Source organism: Telmatherina bonti (genome assembly GCF_933228915.1).
Source record: "Telmatherina bonti genome assembly, chromosome: 13".
Lineage (NCBI taxonomy): Eukaryota > Metazoa > Chordata > Actinopteri > Atheriniformes > Telmatherinidae > Telmatherina > Telmatherina bonti.
The window spans coordinates 14130686-14155103 of record NC_136611.1 but is presented as its reverse complement, the minus strand read 5'-3'; the positions used below and the strand labels follow the sequence as shown (position 1 = coordinate 14155103).

The 24418-nt window shown below is 39.2% G+C and overlaps 1 protein-coding gene across 2 annotated transcripts in view; it reads left to right on the top strand.

Moving 5' to 3' along the window:
* sema6a (sema domain, transmembrane domain (TM), and cytoplasmic domain, (semaphorin) 6A) overlaps nt 1–24418 on the top strand; it is a 110408-nt gene that overhangs the window by 24145 nt on the left and 61845 nt on the right. The window contains exons 2-4 of one of the 2 annotated variants that reach the window (XM_079251929.1): nt 5582–5715; nt 22421–22586; nt 23408–23525. In XM_079251929.1, coding sequence (XP_079108055.1) covers nt 22487–22586; nt 23408–23525 — 218 coding nt within the window. In that variant the 5' untranslated portion in view covers nt 5582–5715; nt 22421–22486. The remainder of the gene's footprint in view (nt 1–5581; nt 5716–22420; nt 22587–23407; nt 23526–24418) is intronic. The other variant, XM_079251930.1, reaches the window with a different exon arrangement.

The following is a 24418-nucleotide window of genomic DNA, read 5'->3' as shown; positions in this document are numbered from 1 at the left end:
GATAAACCTCTTTAAGGTTGCATTGTGAAAAAGCTCTTTTTCAAGCTATCAGTGAATTTTCCCTCCGCTGTGCAACTTTTGACTCCAAAATGTCGAAAACATTCAGTGAGCTTCCGACTTGCACCGCCAAACACAGCTTTAATGACACTTTTATTATTCATTTATATAAAGGTTTTTATGTTTAATATTTTGAATCCTAATGATGATATTGCCGTGTAATGATATTATCACTAGAGAATGCCGTCAACTCTCTTTTCAAGTCCCTGCAGTTCAATTTCTTTTTAAAAAATAAATGGCATTCATTTGCTAAAAAGCTTCCCTCAAAGAGAAGGATAAGACCCACCATGTTACAGCATGAGCTGCTTGAAGGGCTTAAAGTTCAGTTTCACTTATCATTTTAGCTCGGTTTGGCTTTGACTGATATTTGCTGCATTAAGGGAATGGCGAGCGGTTTTCAGAGGTCATGTTGTATCCTTAATGATGAAATCTCTATGAGTTCTTTGATAAGAAGATCATATGCCAAATTTAGATTGTTCACGATAAAAGATCACCAGATTGTCCATCCTCACATGACCAAAGCCTAACAGAGCAGAGTGAAGGAACGAAAGGATGAAACAAAATCAGCGATCTCCCATCGGACACACTAAAGACTGATAAAACAAAGCGTTGAGATAAATCCTGATATCATGGAGGTTCAAGAACTTATTTCACCATTTACCCTCTAACATCATTTTTATAGGGTTTTTTTTTTTTGGAATCTAGTCTTTATTTGACATTTACTTGCCAGGAGAAAGGTCAGAAAAAGAGAAGGGGGGGGGGGACGTAGCACACTGATAAAAAACAAAATCACCTTGAACTGCTTCGAAAATAAAAACTTTTTCCATCATTTCATCATGTAATATGACCATAAATAGACTTTGTATGAACTACTGTATTGTTTGAGCATAAAAATGAAATGTCTAATAAAATTATCTTGATGTTAGCATTGTGCTAGCGATGTCTGCTTCAACAAAACAAAACCTACTTATGTTTTTCTTACCATTTAATTTAGGTTTAATTTACTGCCTTTGTCCATCATCCTCATACCTAAAGTATCTAATGAAGTTTAATGACATGTGCTGCTGACCTCTTGGCCAGGCCAGCCTTGTGAAAAAGATCCTGATCTCAATAGGTTTTTCATCTGGATAAATAAAGGTTGAAAAAAAAAAGTTGTTATTGGGCTTCTGAATTAAAGTAGAAGTGAAATGGAAATCTCAGTGTCATCTTTATTTCACATGCCCTAAAACAAAACAAACAAAAAAAAAATGCCCGTATAAAAATATCTGTAATAATTGCTGAGAACCGTTTTAAAGTATCATCTAAAAAATAAAGAGCACCATAAAAAAGTGACTTTTAAAAAAAAAAAAAAACAATTTCACTCCTAAAGGTGACATTTATGTTGATATTAGATAATATCTAATATATATGTAGATATCATGTTAAAGTTTACGTTCTGTAATGTAAAACATGAAAAACAAATTTTCACCATCTTCTAATTGGATAAAATGCATTAGTATGCACAATTTAAGTGAAGACAGCATAAAATGAATTTAGCAACTTATAAAAGTCTCTCATATAATCACGTGAGGCAGGGAGGACTCTGGGACATATTATGTTTTCTAGGCTATGGGGGAAATCCAGGTCAGACAGTCAGAGGAAAAGGTCCAGGCAATCCAGGTGCTTCTCATGAACAAGGAGAGACTGCAGACTGTGGCAGAGGAGGACAGAGTAGTTCGAGTAGTTGGTCAAACAGACAAGGGAAAAAGCAAAACTGGTTCGAGTGTATTACCACAGTTGGCTACATGACAAATTGGCGCTGTGTAGGGAGGAAGCTCGGTCCTTAAGTAGCAGCTGCTTGGGATCAAGGTGATGAGGATCAGGTGTGCAAGTAGTCACGCCTCCTCAGCAGACGCGACACACACCTTCGTCAAGTGCACTGGGAGGATCTGAGAACCTGAGAAAGTCCAAAATTAAACCAAGTTATGAAGCTGGGGAAGATGGGAACTTGTTAAGTCCCTCTGAAATGGTGCCAGGCACATGTTTTAAGATGTGCAATTTAACCATGAGATCATGGTCATTGGAGGACATTTCTTTTGTTCACCCCAACAAAAACACACCATGAAGTGATGAAATAGACAAATCAAGTAATTTGGCATAAAAACTTAAACCAAAAAAACAAATGCAGCTTAAAAAATTAAAAAAAAAACAAAAACAAAAAACCCCCCAAAAAACCAACAAAAAACAAAACTATACACTTTCTTTTTGCTCCCAAATCAAATTAACATAATCAATCACTACAGTTTCCAAAACTGTAATCAACAAAGAAACAATCAACTCAAAAACCCCAGTCAATTCAAATATCTTTAATAAGTGCTTGATGGTGTTTGGATCCAGTGACATTATCCTGCAACGTGATTCTTTATCATATATTCATATCATACTTTATTCCTCTTCTCCACTTCTCATTCGCTAAAATGCAAGTCTTCCAACATGAACAAGAGATGTCTTTGAAAGGAATGTGTGAAAAATAAGAACTTGGCATCCAGTGCTAGATTAGCACTTAACGCCCGGCCAGTGCCAACACTAGCTTCAAAGTCCACAGACAGCAGCTACCTTATAGGTGCACAAAAAACTTACTTAACCTGCTTACCCTCAAACGGAGCTAAGAGCAGTCATTTTAAAGCTACCTGGCCTCTTTGTCTTCAAATGACAACAGTCATGAGTACGTACAGTATGTAATGCTAGCTTTAAGTTACTCATGCCTGCAGTATGAGTAGACTTCTTCCTGAATATTAAATTGATACAAAATTAATTTATTTCTTTTTCATAACATAAAAACTGGATAATTTGTAGCGTCAAAGCAACTGCTTTGCTTTGCTAACTCCAATGTTACATTCAAGTTGACCTTCTTCACTCAGAAAATGGGACTCCTCTTCTCAGTCAGATTCATAATAGTTGCTCCTTCCCACACGACAAAACTCAGAAGAGCACATGAAACAAGGTTGTTGCTTGTTGTGCGGATGCACATAAGGTTAGATGGGATTACTTGAAAAGTATGTGAAATGTCTTGTGATTTGAACAAGGAATACTGTTCAAGGAATACCTTGTTATTTTTGCATGTTATTGAAGGGTCCTGTCTGGTTTTTCTAAAATGTAACTTGCAGTCTTTTTTTTTTTTTTTTTAACACAATGACTAAGTTGTGTTATTTGTGAGAACTACTTGTGAGATCTTCTTTCCTTGCTCCACTTCATCCTGAACATACTCAAAAAAACCCACACATATTTAATTTTGCTTCCTTATGCCCTACTTTCTGCAACCTCCTCTCTGAAGTTGGATCATCACCTGTATCCCCTGCAAAATTTGACTCTCTCTCTCTCTCTTTTCTCTTGCTCGCTCTCTCTCATCACCTGTTTGTGCTGTTCCCCAAGGAAAGAGCCCCTATGGCCCAATATCTCCCATTCACTCACTGGTGCCACTGCTGCGGCACCATAATAACACTCAGCAGTCCTCCCAGTGCATCTAGTGTTTTCATTTTGGCATTAGCAACGCTACCCAAGCAGGCAATGCTGATTGTTACTGGAGCTGCTCTGAGTGGGCTCATGTTGGTCTCCCATTCAATTAAACAAAATGAGAGGATGAAGGCATATAAGGAGGAAGAATAAGGTGGCAAAGACGAAGACAGAAACTTAGCAAAAAAAAAAAAAAAAGCATTTGCTCTAGGTTTAATGTGTTACAAGGAAAGAGAAGGGAGAGACAAGACATTAAGAGGAGAAATGTGATCTCACACAGTTAGAAAGCATTGGCTGGCCTTCACCACGAGCCACGGATAGACGTCACCTTTGCTTTTAAAATAGTTAATCTGCTCCTGGAGGGACAATGACTGCTTTAAGTCCTTCTCCCCCCCCTCTCTCTCTCTGTCTCTGTCTCTCTCTCTCTCTCTGTCTAATAAGTCCCTCCCCCTCAGCTAAACCCCTCTGAGGCACATTGCTCAGATTAGCTTGTGTTGTTGCATCTCTTCAGCTCTGTAGCAGCGGCTGCATATGCATATGTAGCAGTGTACAGTATAGGATAAGATACTTATCTGTGGATAGAGGGGGGGGTGGGGGGAGTGAGGGGGTGGGGGGGGGGTGATAAATTTGTAATCTGGTGGTGCATCGTGCGTCTCACACAGAAACACAGAATAAATTGCCTTCCGGCCAGACATATGTTGTGTTATTACTACTCTACGACTTGTCTTTCAGACTTACTCCCACTTTCTTTTTTTATGCGCGTGTCTGTAAAGATAATCACAGCTGCATTTACTGTGAAGTTAAGTCGTGTAAGTCCTTGAAACTCACACAAAGATGTTGTCTGGCTATTTCACTTCCCTCAGACTGAATTCAGACTCTGGTTTGGCTTTGTAATTTCACTCTGACCCATCTGAAAAATGAAAGCTAATAGTGGTTGTTTGAGTTAAGATTCAAGTCAGATAACACAACGCAACATGCTTTGCTTACTTGTCGTTAGAGAGATGATAATAATACTCAATACAAAGATTAAATGCACTGCACAAACGCAATTGAGACTATATCTGTAGGGCCTGTAAACCATCCCATCCATTAGGATTGATATGATGCACTTTGAGCATTTTGATGATCTCACCGCCCTGTCCTGCTCTCACGTGACCTTGCCACTTACAAATTACATTTACAAACCACTAATTTGTTTTTCAAGCACTGTAAGTCTCTTACAGCAAAGCAATGGTAGACTGGATTATGTCCCCTGGCACATTTCTTTCTAGGAAGCATTACCTGTATTTACTACTCAGAAGCCATAAGGAGTCTGTCAAGATTCAGTAGTGGGCATGTTAAAGGCAGCGTGCTGAACAGTAAAATATTTGCCACTGAGTTACAGAAAGTAGCAGTGTCTTTACAAGCATCACCTGTTTTAAACCTGTCACCTGTAACCTTTGTCCTCATCCGGCCATCCTCTAGATAGCTCACTGTTTATCCTCGTGACATGGTCTGCTGCCATGCCATGAGGGGATTACCAGTGGCTGCTTCCGCTGTCTTGTCCACCAACCACTTTCCTCAACTAGCAAACAGCCACCAAGGACGCAGCGGTGGGCTTGAAACACGAGCAATCCGGAAGTGCTGTCTGACTTCACAGCAGCAGCGTTGACAGCACTTCAGCTGTCAGCCACCGTCTTTTGACAGATGTAGACGAGGAGTCAAAGGGCAAAGCAGATGACTAAGCATCTCTGCAAACATGTCAGGTGCTGGTGTACCTGTGTGGCCTTGATTGATACAACTGAAGTGGCCTAGATTTCATATAAAAACTGGCATTTTATGTCTGTTGCTTTGGAAACCAGAGAAGAACTTGTGGCTACTCAGCATGCTTCCTGGTTTCTGTTTCTGTTTATTCATAGCAGATGAAGACTTTCTAAATGTGCACATGAACGTTGCTGTCAACTCCACTCCACTTGCAAGTATTTTCTTATCTGTAAATGAGTGACATCAATATGCCAAAAGGGTCTGAACTTGCATTTTTATCATTTCACAGATGGCTTATTTTGCAAAAGAAAGGGGAAAATGAAAAAGGAAGGCTTCTTGATTTGGGTCCTGAACTGATTCCCTCACAAACTGCTGGGCTGAAGAGACAACCAGCTACCAGACTGACCTGTGACAGAAGCAAAGGTAGATGAATGGACATACATGTGATTTTTCCCTCTAATGCATTCAGTGTGTTATATTTTACACACTTATCACTTGTAAGGGCAGCAGAATGATATGCATACGTTCTGGCCAAAGACTCTAATGTCATGTCATCAGTATTTTTATGTGCAAACTTAGTTTTTCACTTCACTGAAATTTTGCATCTGCTGCTGAACCCAAAATTATATTGATTGTATGCTTATGAGATGTTTTGATTTTGATCAATTTGTCGAGTTTTTTAAATACTTAATGTGAAATATACAGTCACTTGGAAACCTTTATTAGCAGATTACTTTTGGTGTATTGGGTGTATTGTCCTGCATTGTGGGATATTGAGGGTGCGTGGTTTGCAGCAACAATAACATGGTTTGAATGATACAAGCAAAGCTTTCTGAAAATAAAAAAAAAAACCCAAAAAAAAACATTATAAGAAGATTATTAATGTTTCAGTGGATTTGATGATGTAGCTGATCAGTGTTTATGTCTACTGAAATCCATGTTAACCATTTTTTGGAATTTTAATGTGATGCCAAATCCTCAAGGGTTCACTACGTAGCTCTGTGACTGACTGCGTGCAGCCCCTTAAAATTTAGACAGAACTGACAGAAGTGCACGTCAGCCACACATGCGCTTCTATTGGTTTACCTTCGGAAAAACAAAATGACAGACAAAGAAGTAGAGAAGCAGAACAATGCGGCTGCTGACTTTGTGGCAAATCTTTTGCAGGAGAGTTGTTGTTTTTTGTGTCCGTATGTCGTGCTGCAGACTGATCAAATGCTCATGTTTGGTACTGTTGATCTAAAAGATTGTTAAAGTTGTTGTCGCATAAGTAGTTCTCCGAGAGTATCTTCTTTAAGCCAGCTTGATTGGAGCCTTAAGCCTCAGCATCGTCTGACAAGATAGCTCCTTTGCATTGTTGTCTCTTTAAAAATTCCATGTCAATTGGAATTAAATGCACAAATAGTTAAATGGTTTAAGTTGCCGGATGAGCAACTTGATCCTCTTATGTCTTTAGGGGTCCTAACTCTGTCAGTAAAGCACAGATTTCATTGTTGCAGCCAGCAGACTGTAAAATGCTGTCTTGCTGGCTTTCTCTGTAATTGCATGCACGTGAAGGTGAGTGTGCATGTGTGTGCTTGTTGGATGGCCCTACAGGCCCTGTCCTTGGATTAGAAATGCCGGTGCTGCTGCTGGTGGTAATGGTTTGGATGGGATCATATCTGGGCGGATAACGGGAAGATTTAATGGAGGGGCGGGGAGCCACTTACTCCAGGGACCCGTCATCATGGAAGACAGAAAAACAAGAAAAAATGAAAAAGGACTTTTTTTTTTTTATCATCAGTTTTTCTCCACGTCCACTGTGACCGCAGCCGAGCTCCGCTATCTTGTTGCTTTTAAGTTGAGCGAATAATATTTGAACCCTGATCAACCTTTTCATCCACCTCCTCCTCACTCCTGCTCCTGTTCACTCCTTCAATTTATGCCTTTATTTTTACATTAAGTCGATTTATTCAGAAACTATTATAAGAAACTCATTAATCACATTTTCCCTTGGATATAATCTCCTTGCAAATCTGAGTGAGGACAATGACGGGGAACCAAAAAAGGCAAAAAATAACAATTGAGGCAAAGACAAATGAGGTAGTCAGATAAATTATATCCACTCAGACTGAACAGCTTAACCAGTTAAGCTGCGATTCTGCTCATCTTTATAGATATATTGTCTGCATGAGGAGAACCAGACTTGTGTTTATCTCAAAAGTCAGATGGATGCGAGTGAGAAATGCTGAGAGTTGAAGCGAGAAGTAAAGGCCAGGCTGTAAAAGCCAAAAGACTGTGAAGGAAGAAACAAACTGGAAGCAGACAAAGGGAGCCGCAGTCTTTTTACTTGATGATGATGAATTACTTTGACAGAGACAATCAGGATGAAATGTTAACGTAAGTGTGCCAGCGGAAGCAGTCGCAGCCAAACCAAGTCCTCCTCTTTGGAAATGAGATGATTAGTCAGAGCTCCCAAATGCACATGATTGTTCAGACACACTCAAACGTGCACATGTTGGCTGAGAAATAGTCGTGCAACACATCTCTGAAGAAATATAATCTTGATGCGCTGGCTATCGATTAATGTGTACTGCATGTTGACACTATGAGGGATGAAATGTCTAAGAAGTCACAGCATTCATGACATGTATACACATGTAGGTGTGTGTATGTGTAAATAATGTGTGTTAGGAGCAGATATTGAAACGGTGAAGAACAGTCTATGTGGTTCAGAGGTTTAAAAAGACTGTTTTCTTTTATTTAGTTCATGCTTTCAGAGTAAACCTGGAATTACCCAGAGAAAAAAAAAGTGTCATATTATGAAACGCTTGCTTGACATGACTTCATTTGCTAAATTATGCTGAATTGTCCCTGTTTTCTTTTCTTCTTCTTCTTTGTTATGCTTAAATACATGACTCAGCTTTACAATGTTTTAGTGCTAATTAGCAAATGTTGGCCCACTCGCTGTCACATTTCATCAGCAGAGAAAAACTTTAGTTTCCCCTTAAATGTCTTTATAATTATACAAATATTTCATGGCACCATCCGTCAATGACTGGAAATCCCACAGTTCACTGGTTTCATTCTCTTTTGACTCTAATTTGTCATTTAATTTGAAATAAGTGTGCAAGCAATGAGGCCGTACTCTTGAGTTCAAGCTGTTAATAAGTGTTAGCCAAAATTCAATCAGTCAACTATCAGAAATGCAGCAATGCAGGTCTTAGCTGAAGATTTGTGGGGGAATTATAGCAATCAGTTCAGCTGTCATTAACATTTTACTTAAAGCGACTCTTTGTGTTTGGCTGAAACAAACTGAACCATCAGTCATTGAATGCACTATTTTTTTTTTTTTAAAAAGGTCTGCAGGCATGAATCAGTGTCTTCTTACTCAGTTATTTAGGCTTGATGATGCATCGTGTTTTTGTGTCTTCAATATTGAAAAGACAAAAACTGAACCTCCCGTCAGCTTTATTTATTTAACTTGTCAGTACAGTGACATGTTAAAAATCCACTGTGTTAACTACTCTGATAGATGTTTATGCTTGTGCTTTTGTCTTTTCCGAAGTTCCCCTCTCCTCCGGCACACTCAAGCGACCATCCACAAACTTCTGCTAAAACCTTGAGAGTTTGCTCGTGCACTAAGGTGTAAGTAAGCGGCTGTTTGAGACAATGCAGGTTTGTTGTCTGGTAGTCTGGTAGCAGACAAAGCATCACACAAAGAGATCAGACAGACGAGGAAACAACTAGAGGTTTTCGTGGTTTTGATTGCAAGGAGGCTGTAATCTTGGCATTAGCTTAACATGACAGTGAGCGGGCTCGGCTGGCTCAGGCTTTCCTCTGTGTTTTCCCAGTGTGATGCCTGCGGAGCTGCAGGTAGGCACATGCCCGCCATCTGACCGACTGACTGACACAACAGCTGCAAGCACATAGCCACATTGCACAAACACTCACAACAGCCCATCGCTGCAGTCTCGCTCCTCAGATTCTTCACACTCCTTCCTTCATTATCACTCAAACTGGGAACAGTGGTTCAAAGCTGAGGCTCTTGCCGCTTCCAGTCTGACTGCACTCTTAGTGATTTAAATATTTCTTTGCAGTAGTAAGAAAACAAAACAAAAAGACAAGACAAGGTAGCTTTTGTTTCCTTTCTTTTCTTTCTATTTTTTTTTGTTTTTTGTACGCTGCAAATAAACCTGAGAACAAGACAACAAGAAACAGTCTAAAGTTTTTTTCCCTCTTTGTTTTTAAATACCTAAAATCACAAACCAGTTTGTCTGACTTGGCTTGTGTTTGTCCTGCTCATCTCACAACTCACCAGCAGATTTACAGCCATGATGTATGACCCTGGCTGCTGAATTAATGCAACATTTCCATTAGAAAATTGCTTGACACAGCTGATATAAGAAGTTAGTGATCACGACGACGCTGCGACATTGCTTGGAAAATTACTTATCGGAGAACCGTCATCTGCACTTTGTGATGGAGGACACAGATAGTGGCTGCAATAGTAACATATATATATATATATATATATATATATATATATATATATATATATATATATATATATGTTACGGTGTGTGTGTGTGTATATGTATATATATATATATATATATATATATATATATATATATATATATATATATATATATATATATATATATATATATGCGTGTGTGTGTGTGTGTGTGTATGTAGAGATATAAAAGGTAAATGAGAGTTGAGAAGAGGTGATTTAGATGTAATTTGATACTTTCTTCCTGTTAGTACATGATCATTTTGAAGTCTGTAACCACACTGTAATTCAGGAGGGATTTCAGTGCAGATGAGAAAAAATTGTGTTAACCTGAATTTAAACTTCTGTAAAAGAAACTCAGATATGTTGTCCTTGTTTTAACATCTTATTGTAACATCTTATCTTCCTTTCTATGAATGATATAGTTTCATGTAAATCCTCTTAAGTTGGATTCAACCTAAAACTAGTAATGTTGCAATGCTTCTTTTCAGAAATGGCCTCCAATTATAATATAGCTTTATTTATAAAAGCAATAGGAGCCAGATGACATCACTTGAAACAGAGTCTAGCAATCTACATAATTCACTTTTAAATCTCAGTTTTTTCTGTTATTCCACAGCATAAAATAACTTTAACTTCTTCGTACTCATTTTTTGGTCATTTTGACTAAGAATGCACCTTGCTTGTGGCTAAAGCATTCATGGAGTTACTTACATAAAACAGTGGGATTCCATGTAACTCTGACTGAAGTGCTTGTCATGCACATACTCTTAGTTTTGAATCTGTGTACAACCTGATACCTTAAATCCTGCATGCACAGCAGCCAAATGCACATATTGAGTTAACTGCGTTTAACCAATAATCCACCTCCATGTTTACTCTATGCCCAAATCTAAAGGGATTTTGGCTGCAGGGTCATAGCTAATGGAGTTGATAATTAGCCTAAGTAGTTATTGTTAATGGGTTCAGCAGTTTGTGTAGTTTTGTTATCCTTTCCACATGACTCGATTCCTGAACAGGTGAAAGGTATTCTAAGGAGAAATTTGTTAAACAGCAAGGATGGTTTTAGGTGACTAAAATGGCAGTTTTGTGCCATATTTTATTAATTTGGGACTTGAATTGAAACCAGTTTGCTTCACAAGCTAAGAAAAAAGGACAAATTTTAAATTTAGTATATTTTTCACTATAAACGTTGCATGTCCGCATGTTGGACATGAGCTTCCCTGTATTCCCTGCATTTGTGTTTTTGTGATCATGGATAATGTTTTACCGTCAGCATGTCTGAACGCACTACTTCACAGCACAGCAGGCACTGTATAGTGACACACTAATTACGCTGATCGGCTTGCCTCTAATCAGGTTTAATGACAGAGACACTGGTTTCCTGAAGGCTTAGATCCTTTCATCACTTCCCATGCGTATCTTTGAGGAAACTGTTTTCAGAAAATGCCTGTATGCCTCCTTTTTTTTCTGTTTCACTGTGTTTTCTTCATATCTTCTCTCCTGAAGTGGGATTTATTTGTGGCTAAACCAAAAAACACAAAGAAAGTGCTTTCCAAACTGTATCTTGTGTCAGCATAAATCGCTTCATAAGTGTCGCATTATCTCGTTTTATGACGCAACGTAACAGCGAACACTGCGCCCCTGGAAACTGACAATATGCAATTTGTAGCCTGTTGTTCTGCATTCATAATAAATTCCCCCTCCATACATTTAGCTTCACACACTGATGGGACATTTCAATGATCTGTTCGTTTTACCACCGTCGTCTGATTGAACCTCATTTAAAGCTGCATTACTTCTGAAATATGTTCTGTAGAGATAACAACATTCAGACGGGTGGATGCTATGGTACAATACGTTGCCAGTTAGTGACTGTGGCCTCATGCACAAGCAGGATTGAATGTCCTGGTTTATCACAGATGATTCATAATGCTATTGGATATGATGCACTAACACAAAAACAAGATCCACTGTTATCAGAATCACAGTATCACGGGCTAACGCAGACTGTAATTGCATTCTGCGTTTTTTCCATTCTCCATAATAAATATGAGTGTCCTGTCAGGGGTGAGAATGGAGTCTTTTTTTTTTAAAATTTTAGATGTTGGGAAAGCAGTGAAACTAAGAGAGGGGAGTCAAAAATGTAGTTTGACATATCTGTTGTAAGTCTTTTAGCGTCAGAGAGAAAAACAATGGTAGCGTGTGGTGGTGGTGCGTGCTCTTCTCTCCCCGACCCATGGCCATCTTAATAGAGATTAGCATCATGCTAAGTCAGATCTGATAGGCCCGTTGCTGAGGAACAGCAGGCCAGTTAGCCAGTTATCAACGAGGACACAGACTCACTTAGCATAATGGAACTTACACGAAATGAACTGAGAGCTCAACAAGAAAGATGCCATTAACAGAGCTGGAATGATTTTCTGTGATGCCAAACAGCAAATTGAATCACGCTGCCTTTGCAGACTTTATGACTGAAACAGATGCACCTGATGTGATATCCAGCAGCCTTATTTACAAAGAGACATGACATTAGTGTTTAAATGACTTCCGTCATTGGTCACAAGTGACGCGCGTATACCCCTCGCTCTGTTTGCAGCATTTAATCACATAATTGGGCATTAGCAGTAAATGCTTGAATGCTGTGTAAAAGTTTAAGGGTAAAAAAAAAGCATGTTGAAAAGCAACATACCGATCACTGCATTAGGTCCACAAGGATGCACAGATAGAGACGGTATCACACCTTGTGATACTCTGAAGCACACCTATTATGAAGAAGCAGGAGGCTGTGAGATGTGAAAACTGCACCAGATGGATACAACAACAGAAAATGATCACACCTCTTATTCAGTCCCCACAGGCCACCTGTTTTTATCCTGCCTATGCTTTTCCAGGTTTAGTTGCAATGAGAGGAAGAGAAACAAACAGCTGCAGCTGAGTGTTAAAGCACTCATGTAGAAAGTGTATATATCTGCAAACTTCATTTTTTGGCTCCACATTTACCTTCTTGTATCTCAGCACAAGGATGAACACAACCCACATGCTGTTCTGCCCAGTGTTTAGTTGATATTAGGGCTGTGTTGATATGCTTTTGTCCCGATTAGATTCGATTTAGATTTTTTGTGTGCCAATTTGATTTAAATTGCCATTCTCACAATTCTTCAATATTGCTGATTTTTGTAGATTAAAAACAAAAAAAAAATGTATAAAACTTTTTTTTTGCTTGTCATTTTTCTTGATTTCAATTAGGAAAAAGCAACACAGTAGCCAGATCATTATTCTGCTGCTATAATGCACAAAATTACAAGTAAAAGGATCAATAAAAACAATAAAAATGACAAAAATTTACAACGTAGTATTTTTATTTATTTGGATGTAGTGAAGGCCCAGCAAGGACAAAGACAGAATAAGAAAAAGCAATAAAAATATAACACCTCAGTCTCTTTCTTCCAAATTTCCTTGAGCTGTTTATATCCATAGAAATCACTTAGTGAACTGCTGCTGCTGCGCATTTTCTCCGACTTTTCTCATTTAAAGTCTGGGTTTGTCGAGAAAAAAGGGTGTGTAACCATCCAGCTCTTGGTCCAGAATTACAGCTAATGTTTTATTGATTGCCCATCCTTTTTTATTTGTGGGGAAAAACTAGCCCAGGATCACAGCGTCCCCTCAGTTTTTTTCCCCCATTCTCTGAATACCGTCACAGATTTCTGTTTAACTCAAAAAACTTATTTTATGTGTCAATTTCTGAAAGTCTGTTACATTATTGCTTCTTCTAGCCAGCAAAACCTTCTTCTTATCCACCAAAAACTTGCACAAAAAGTCTTCATGGTGCATTCATTCTGAAAACATTGGAGTGCAGCCCCACAAAATAGATTTTTCTGTTCTGATTCGCTCTGCTGATGGCTTGGCTGATGTTTACACCAAATGACAGGCTGAACTTGCTTTCATATTCCTCGGTAATGGACAAACATTTCCAAACATATTGTCAGTTTTCAACTCCAGGCAGCCTAAATCAAAGTGTTACTTGACTCACCAACCTTACAGGCTGGAGCTCCCAGGTCTGTATCATGACTAAGCATAGCATGAAATTGCGCAGCACTGCCTGAAGGCACCCTGCAGTCGGACTTCATAAAGCGAGTTTCCAAGTAAAGGGTGTATTATGCTGTGTGACAGTTTCAACACTCCACTTGCCGCTCCACAGGGCAGAGCCTCAGTCATGCCATCATCTGTCTCCGTAGAGTTAATGTGGCGTTTATCTCAGTGACACCCTGACAGTTTTCACTGCTTTTTTCTTTTTTAAATTTCACTTTGCATCTCTTCGCTGTTTTTGCCCTTTTAAGAAGGCTCGGTCTCAACATTACAGTTTGGAAAACTTTAAATGACCAGCTAGTACATGAAGTATATTCTGGTATTACATCCTGTAAAAGGTAGACAGACAGACAGAGGGCAATATTACAATCAAGAAGGCAGATGGAGTTGTGTCAGACCAAAGAGATAATTGGATCAAAAGAGAAGCAGAGAAGGCCATGTGCTTCAAAGCATGCTCTTATCAGCAGTAATTTTCTCTGCTTTGCCACACAGCTCTGCATCAGCTGTGCCCAGATTGATTAAGTTGCCTGCTGGTATCATCACAAGGACTGATTGACAGGCCTGGAAAATGTTCTGATATTTAAATGTGTGACCTCATTCTTTTTTGGGGGGTCAATCTCTTAAACAGCACTTGTGTGTGTGTGTGTGTCAGTTGGGCTTTGTGTTTGAGTGTGTGTGTTTAATGTGTTTCACTGTGTGGGGGTCTGACTTGATTCAGAAATACGATTTTTAGGCAAAGCAAATGTGGAAGCCTGCATTGTACCCACTTTCCCCCTTCAAGCTGCTGTGCCCAAGGAGTTTGACAGATGTCAAAAGATGTTGAAATTTGCAGGGGGACGATATGATCAGGATGGTAAAGACCTAAAAGATGTTATTTTAGCCTTTGAGACTTTATGAAGGAACAGATATGGGCATAAACAAATACTGCAAGATCAGGGCAACTTTATGTAAAGTCAGTGTAAGTGTCCATGTTCCTTAATGTTCATTAAGTTTTTTATTTTTTTGGTGTTAGTTCTAATAAAACAGATAAGACTAAATAAATAGTCTAAAAAAAGATGCAACCTCCTAAAAGAATCAGCTAAATCAGATGTGTTTTAAGATAAAGACCAAAGTGAAAGGTAATGATTAAAGTTCAGTTTGCAATTTTCCCACTAGAAATGTCCAAAATTTTACATAGTGTACCTTTAAAGTTGTTAGAAATTATTTAAATGTCTTCGTAACAGAAAGGTAGGCTACAATCATGAACCGACAGCATTTTCAGTGTCAAGTCAGGATGTAAATCACATTTATTCAGCAGTTCAGATAGCCAAATATACAGAACAGAATAAAGAATAGAATAGAATAAAGAACAGAATCAAAGTTTGATTCTTTTTTTCCTTGGTGTAGATTTAGACCTGACCTGATATCAACACATTTCTTCTGCAGCTACGCAGCCAACACTCTATTAGGTGCTGTGGTTTCTATCCCAGTCCATATTTGTGAACTTTAAACAATTGAACCTGAAAACAAACTTTACTAAATGTAACTCCAAGATTATGAATACACTTGTGATGCTTAAAATAAAAAAAAAAATGGTGCTCTTTCTGCAGCTACTCTAAACAAAAAGAGGATGGTGTAGGTGATGGTTGTTAGCAAACTGAGGATATCTGAGTCCATATGCAGACTGGCAGAACCAGAGTAAAAGACTCAAGCCAGTAAACCAGTTATTGTAATTACAAGCAAAGCAGATCAAATAAAACCTATTTAATTTAATGACAATTCATTACATAGTAGTTATAATATAAATCAGGATGTTGAGATGTTTCAGTTTTGACCAGAAAGGCGTCTCTAATTGACCGGTGTTACCATAACAATAAACACAGCCCCATCTTCCACACAGAACAGGTTTAGATGAGATTACTAAACTGTATTCCACAAATAGGTTGCAGGCATGAATACAGAGTATTTCCCTCTGCTGGTTTCTGTCAGGCATCCATATTTAATTCCTTTTTTTCTTGAGAATGTTGGATGCTAATTTAACACCGTGTAATGTGTTTACAGTCCCGGGCTCAACCTTTAGCTGTTGGAGCATTTTCAGAGGCATTTTTGGAGCTTTCATTCCTGTCTCAGCACCTCTCTTGACCTACTTTTGGAAACAATGCAGTGAGTAGTAGTTATCTCCTCTTATCCTTTTCCTTGCTTGAATATCTGCTGGTGGAGAGGTTGGTATGATGTCAGTTTACTTTGGATCGTTCTCAGCAAACACTGATTGCCCTCTGCCTCCTCCTTCTCGCTCTGATGTCTTTTGCTGTCTTCTCCACGTTGCACTTTTTGGTTTTACATTTTACTCTCCTGATTTAGCTATCCTTGGTAATTTGCAACAAAAAAAATCTCCCCTATCCATTCTGAAAAAGGATATCCATTGCTTTGCCACAGATAATTGTTTTTAATGATTAAGAATCACAGAGGCATGTCCGAGCCTAATGGCATTTAGATCACATAGTCAGTATTAAAAAGATAGCGGCTTATCTGCAGTCTTTGAATGTCTTTGTTAGGTTGCTGTTGTTCCAAATTGGCACTTTCCCTCTATTCCCTTGCTGTTCTTCTGTCTTTTTTTTTCCACCCTCTTCTTTTCCTGTCGTGTATTTTCTTTTTTTTTTTTTTTTTGAGTCTTCGTTGGCTTACATCCAGAATCAATCCATCACCTCTCGCATTTGGGTTTCAATAACTGGCCTACAGCAACAGGGTGTCTCATTCATGTTCACTTCCTTGTCTTTTAATAATCAAACCATGATGGATTGCCCTCATCTACGTATTCATTTGAAAGCTACATGTAAGGCTTGAAAAACAGGGGAGGACAAGGAAAACACATTAAAGTACTTTTTGATAGCTCATGGAATTTTGTAGGAGTGCGTGTCTTCATCTTCGTGTTTATATTGGATGCTGGTTTGGCTGCAGTTCACAAAAAGACAGGCAGGTTCCTCCTCCTCAAGCTTTCTGCATTCGCTCTTCTTATCGTGGCCTCTTGGGTTTAGGCAGACAGCTCCTCCTGTCTTTTCTCTCTGATTTATCAGGCCAGGACTGACAAGTGTAAACACCTGCCAGGCGATCCTCCCCATTGGGGAGCTCTAGGTGGTTGGCTGTGGCCTATTTTTTATCCCCTTATGGTGGATCCAGTGCATTATTCTCGCCTTGCTTAGGCTAATTCGCTTCTACTTTCACACATCACCATAAACATGATTTTCTCCAGCTTGCCTGTCAACAGGTGTGACAACTGATGGTGGTAGCGAACTCTTCAACAATATTACATTTATGTGGCCATGTGGTAAAAGTGTCTGGTTTTGGTTGTGTATAGTTGCATTTGCACCTGTTTGTAAGCTCTGTTTCTGCTCTCTCGTGTCGCGTCACACAGCAGAAACTTTTCAAGTTGCTGTTACAACCCGATTGTTATTTATTCACTTGTTCAATCGCTTTAGCTTTTATGCAGTTCCAGCAACTGTTAAAGCTGCATAGAAACAAAATACCACTCTTAAGGACATCCTTTCTGCAACTTTTATTGATGTTTAGAGGATTGCTTTATCTCCTGTATTTTGTCCAGGTTTTCAGTTGTCACTCACTGTTTCTTTGCCTCCCCCTGAACATACGGCAGGTGATTTAGATCTCAAAGGACTGTAAAAATGTCTGGGTTGCTTTCTTTGAAACTATGTCTAAAGAAATGCAAAATCACAAGTAGCAGAAATAAATGTAGCTCCATAATTTTGCCAAACAATTCATTAAATCCTACTTAAAGTCCCCAACGGAAGAAGGAATACAAACACAGCCTGTGTTCAACTTTCAAGGAACAAATAGAACCTCCTCCAAATCTGGTGACAGGCCATAACAACAAATTTCTAGTAAGCTACCCCCTTCTCTCTGGCATTGCCGTCATCTGTAGAACCTTCAGCATAAATCTGCAGACATTACCCAGACTGCCAGATATAAACAAACCCAGACTGCGCTTGTATCAAAAGCATCAGACAGTATTTAGAAGAAGCTGGTGCTTTAAAATCTTCATATAGAACGCTTCTGCTAGGCTTAATCAATACAAGACACGTTTCTGTCATTCTCAGTCATAGCAGTGACATGCTTGAAAGAAGTTACTTTTGGAAAATTCAATTGCACAATATGCAATATAGACATAATATGACATCTAATGCACAGGTCAGCGTCTGTACAGCTGCTACATGCAGTTGGAGCACATAAAACATACACATAAGAATAAATCTCTGTTTAGTTTGAAATTCTCTCTACTCTAAAACCAGTATCTGTTGGACAGCTTGCAACATTTTGCAAATTACACTTTGCAGAAGTTCATCATTTTTTAACCTTATACATCTTTGGGAAGAAATTTTTTCAAGCACAGAAATAGTTTAGTTTCATTTGGAGAAGGATGATGGTTTGGATCAAAACTAGCCCCCGATTTGGGTTAGAGAACCTCTGTGGTCAAGTTTACAATAATAGCAACAGAATATTGTTTGTCAACCCATCCAGATAAAAAACAAGTATCCTTTTATCCAACCTGAACAGCTGCTCTGTAATATCGATATTTTACTTCTTTTTCTTCCAGACAGAGCCACTAGAAGACCACCATGGACTGATTAAAATGTGTTGCTTTAATTTAAAAAAAAAAAAAAAAAAAAAAAAAAGAAATCAACATACATTGTTGATTTCCTCATGAAACCAGTTTCTAAGCACATTAAGGAACATCAGTGAATTCTCAACAGGTTTACTCCGAGGTAATCAAATAGCAGTCTTTCACTGTTTTGCACACTTTGTCTGGCACAGTGGGGACCTCAGAAGATGAATAGCTGGGACCTTTGCAGGATTAACTAATCTTTTGTGTGTGTGTGTGTGTGTGTGTGTGTGTGTGTGTGTGTGTGTGTGTGTGTGCTTGTATTTGGAGGAACCAAACTTCATCTGTTTATTGTTGTATTTAACATTTAACTAAACTGAGACAGAAAAATATGACTGACCATTGGCTACCATTTCCTTCGTCTTCCTCACCTAAAGCACCCTGCAGCTGACCATTTAGTCATAATGACTGATTGCTATTGTGCTCATGTCTAAACTCCAAGCACCCATAGCTAAGATGTTGACGGAATAGTAGCAGCAACATCATTAGGGGAAGCTAATGTGTTTATTGTGAAAGTTAATGCAGCTTGGTGCAGCTTCCTCCATGGGTGGCTCTGTGTATTTGACTGCTTTAGGTTGTATGAGTATTGTTTATAGTTTGAAATCATGTGTGTTTGTTCAAGTTTTCTGGCTTCGAGCAGTGTGTAGAAAGTGATTAAGTGTGTGAGTGAGTGTGTGCATGCATTCATAAGAAGGTGTGGTATGTTGAGGGATTCTGTGGGGGCCCTTGTGCTTTTATTACCTGCTGGTGCCCCCTGCCAGCAGCCAGCTTGATTAAGTCTTTACTCTTTACACTTTGTGTTGCACACACACACACACATATAAAAGCACACACACATGCAGTGTTATTATCAATCAGCGAACTAAGTCGGATGGATTGGGATTCACTGCTACTTTTTGCCTTTCGTGTGTCTTGTTTGTTTGGTTGTCGTGCACAATTAAAAGCCCAGATTCCCGAATCCTGACATTCTCAGTTTACATGAGTGTTTAAGCAGCGCTGCACAGAAGCAGCGTTTAAGATCTAAGTTTACACTACCTTTAGCTACTGCACTTTCACACACAAGGAAACAATTTGCTCTTCCATGTAAAGAGTGTAATTTGGTAAAGACATACTACATCTCACTCCCTTCTCTGGGCCACCGGAAGGCTTCGAGGTTTCACTTAAATCATTTTATGCTCAATTTATCTTGCGTATCAAAGGAGGCTGCGTGAGATGCTTTTTAGCATCCATTTAAAATCCACTATAGATGGAGAGTCTGCCTTGCCTTCAGTCGTCTCTGATTACTTGAAGAGTGAGAGTTTGCAGGGCATAAATCTCATTAGAATAATTCTGACAAACAGCATCTATGTTCGTATAGAAGGCATTGTTATTGTTACATTCGGACATATTCAGGTCCTGTTAAAAAATATGATCACAGATTCATCCCTTCTTTCTATCAGAACGCATGCAGCCACATCTTGTGTTGTTGGTCAGTGCCGCCGCCATCCATCATTCATCGTTTTGCTCTCCCCGAAGGCTAACCTCTCCGTCTTATGCTGCTTCCTGCTCATCAATCAGTCAATTACTACAGGAGTTCTGGGTCAAGGTTCAGAAGAGACATACGTTTTAGCCCTCCGTAGAGATTTTACCCTACTGTAAAGGAAAAAAAATCCAATTTCTGGTTACAGCTGGAAGTCAAAATGTGCAGTTCAGCTCAGTGAGCCGTCGCTGTTTGATGCTGTGGAGAGTCAGGAAGACCCTGTTTTTGTGTTTTTCTCTTCATAAAGTATACAGTAGACTGTAGTATATGAAAATATTGCAAGGATAAGAGCAGCAGGCCAAGGAGTGAGAAACGAGGGAAGGGAAGGGAGAATCTTTTGAGATCAAGGTCGTATCCAAGCTTTAGTATTGGTATTCTCCTCAGTGTTAAAATGAATCTACCAGTGAATAGTGTTTTCATTCCTCTCCTGAATGAGATTCACAGGAGCATGGAGAGAGAAAGAGAGAGGGAGGGGAAGAGAGGGACATGACAGAGAAAAGAGAAAGAAACCCCTCCTCCTCCTCCTTCTTCCTCTCTCCTGTTCCGTCTCCTCTTGGATATACAATAGCGAATGAAAATACAGCGTGGGATAAACAACTTTTATCACACTGCAGCAAATGAAATCGGCTATTTTATTCAATTCTTCATCCCTGAAGCATCCCCGGCTCTATCTACCCAGTTCCATCTCATCCCCACAGCTTCAACTGAAAAAAAACCCGAAAAAGCTTCATGCAAATTAAATGCTTTATTCTTGATTAGATTACACACGGAATAATTGTCTTGGATGATTTATGGGTGTAATTGGTTGCCACAAACTGCAGTAGAAAGGCTCAGTTGTCTTGGTTTGTTCTATGAAAACATTGCACCAACACTATGTGGGCTATTTTTATGAAACCCAGTTAAACAGGCAAGTTACCATTAGAGAATTACATGTCCATGTACACAAAGTTTCTCATGTTGACACGATATTATGGGATCACTGCACTTTTTTTTTTTAGAAATTAGGAATTAATTTAGGATGATGATTTTATTCTTTGTATTTGCAGGCTATAACTTGAAAGACTTTTTTTTCCAAAAGGTTTTAATAATTCAAGCCACGATCTGCACTTCTGTGCTTTCACGCCAACTTTCCACAGTTATACCAAAAGATTATCCATTTCTGTTTATTCCAATAGAGGGGTGCAGGGGGACTAGAGCCAGTCCCAGATGCTAGGAGAGGCAGGCTACACTCCAGGCAGGCTGCCCATCAGGCTGTCCATCACAGTCCATAGCACAGGTGTTAAACCCCAGGCCTCGAGGGCCAGTATCCTGCCGGTTTTTTTTTTTGTCTCCGAGCTCAAACACACATGAATGGAATGAATAAATAGGTTGACAACAAGCTTCTGGATCCATTTGATTTGAATCAGCTGTGAGAGACAACAACAAAAATCTGCCGGATACCAACCCTCTAGGATCGGATTTCACACCCCTGATCCATAGCCTTCAGAGTTGTCCTGAACATAAAAACCCTTCACCCTGTGTGATAACTGAATATAACATGAATTTTAAATCTTGATATAAGGTGCACATTTACTTTGTGGTTTGATTACTCATTTAAAAAGAACATTTTCTCTCTCTCTCTCTGTGTATATATATATATATATATATATATATATATATATATATGTGTGTGTGTGTGTGTGTGTGCGTGTGTGTGTATGTGTGTGTGTGTTTTTAGCAAAGATGAATGTAATAGGGAGCAAAGAAAGAGAATTTTTGCTCTTTATGTGGATTTTAAACCACAGGTAAAATGAAGTGTCACCCATACTCTTTTCCATGCACAGATTTAGCTGATGGTTCAGTAAGAACGTAGGATTACTACCCTTGTGAATGACTGGCAGGTGGGAAACAAGGTACCTGCCATCCAATCCAGGCATTGGCGATACTCTACAGCAGGCTAATCTCCACAAAAGCACTCCTGCTTCACTAAGACCCTGCCACACACAAGCAGAGAGAGAGGCAGAGACAAGCACAGAGATCTTCTCTGCCTGACATCGATCTATGACGCATATTACCACCATAATCCAATTAAATCTGCTTTGCTTGTATGGTGGGTTACTTGAGTCATCAAAAATGCATATAAATACATCTCTGACTGATTAAAACAGCTAAGGAAAATGCACAAACAGCTAATTCAGATGGACATGAAGTGTTTTTTTTAAAACCCTGGTTTCTGCATTTCTTTGTCTCGCACAAAGAATGCAAAAACCAAGGAGGAAACCTAACTTACTATATCGCCAGGTGAATGAAATGTTTTGTAAATCATTCTTTTTTTTTTCTTCAACTATTTAATCTCCTCCTTTTTCTATCCCTTCTGTATGTCTGTGTTCAGGCTTAGCCAGATCTGTAGCAGAGGACCAGCAGCAGCAGCAGCAGCAGCAGCAGCGTTGGTGCGACCATGAGGTCAGACGCCTTGTTACTCTACTTCACGCTACTGCAAATAGCCGGGGCGGGTTTCCCCGAGGACAGCGAGCCTATTAGCATCTCACATGGCAACTGTAAGTATATTTTCCCCTTGCTTTTCATTCCTTTCTTTATGCCTTTATTTCGACTCTCCTGCAACAATCCCACTCTCAGTTCAAGTAGTTGCTCTCTTTCACTCTTTGCCATTTCCTCCTTTTCTTTTACTTACAAATCCTTCCCTTCTTGGCATCTCTCTCACTTGTTCTATCCTTTTGCTCCTACGCATCCCTCTCAATCCTTGCCTCCTCTTCAACCCCCACCTTTCTCAAACTGAATGCATTCTGGAGGCATTGAGTATAAATTGGTGCCCAAGGATAGGCCCTCTACACACACCCAAATGAAGGACTTAAGGCAGCATTTGAAATGGAGCCCACCCCACATCAAAGGATAATCCGCTATTTTCCTGTCGGGCTCCTAATGCTGTTTGTGATAGTGTAAAGGCTGTGGAAAGCTGCAAAGATATGGTCATTGTTTCCTCTGTTTCTCAGTGTGTTTCACCCTCTGATGTGTCCTGTTCTTCCCTCTGTGGGCGTAATGCTGTCTGTCCTGGCCAGGAGAGCTGAAACACAAGCCAGCCAGCCTCACACAGATCTGTGCTCCTATCAGACTGTTTATTCAAAACAAGTGCTTTCATCCAAAGCCACTAACAATAGAACAATTGCACGGTACAGTGTAGCATATTTATAACCGACAATTTATGGTCACCGGAGGAGCTCAACACACAGTTGTGGCTGCGTCTCCTCATCTAGCTATAGGGCACATTTGACCTGAGGCCCATGAGCCTCCTGCAGAAAGCTGTGAAATTCACAGTTCTCTGAAATAATCAAAACTATATATTTTTTCTTCCGTCTTACAGACACAAAACAGTATCCAGTATTTGTGGGCCACAGACCTGGGAGGAACAACACGCAACGGCACAAACTGGATATTCAGCTCATCATGATCATGAACAGGACGTTATACGTCGCTGCCAGGTGGGTGATAATAGCTGTTTCATATAGTATGTAGACATGCCCCAGGAGTACTGGTGCCATTCCAAACATGAGATGAAGTTTTATCTGTTTTTATTGTGGAATAAAATCCAACTGAGTGAGTGTAGGTTAGTGGATATTATTGAGTTCTTCATCATCCACCCTCACATTACATTCATTCTGTACACACGCAGTTGTGTTTTAACCTGATTATGACTGAAACTCAGAGACATGAGGGTGTTGTTTCTGTACTTTAAGGTACAATTCTTAGAAAAAATATGGAAGGCACAGAAATGTTCTTTCACTATGGGCATTTGTTTGATTTAAAAGTTCAAAATTATACTTATAAATAATTTCACCGCTGATAACCTTAAATTATAGGCAAATAGATAGCATAAAATTCAGTTAGCATGTTAATCCTGTGCCAACATAGGTTCTCTCTCTGGGTTCTTTAGCCTAATTCCACAGTCCAAAACATGCATGTCTAGTAAACTGTTGCTGCTGAATGGGTATGATGAGTGTGACGCGCGTGTCAATAAAGACATTTCTTTACCAGAAAAGGGTAATATGTGTCTCTAAAAGTGCAGGATTTTTCTTAAAAAAATAGTCAAGAAGGTACAAAAACACAAGTTTTCGGGAAAGGATTTGTGTTCTATTGCATATAAATGAAACAAGAAAATATATTTACTCCCTCTTTGGGATCATTCCTGCACATTCTTAATGTATGAGGCTCTCAGACTAACTTTCTGAGCTCTGAGCCGCTATTTTTTTTTTTTTTTTAGAATTTGGGGAATCAGAAGCGACTAATCACATAGAAAAGTTGAAATTCCTTTTTATTCCCTGTTGTATACTTTGAGCTTGTTGTCACCCACAACCCCATTGACCTTGTGCTATAT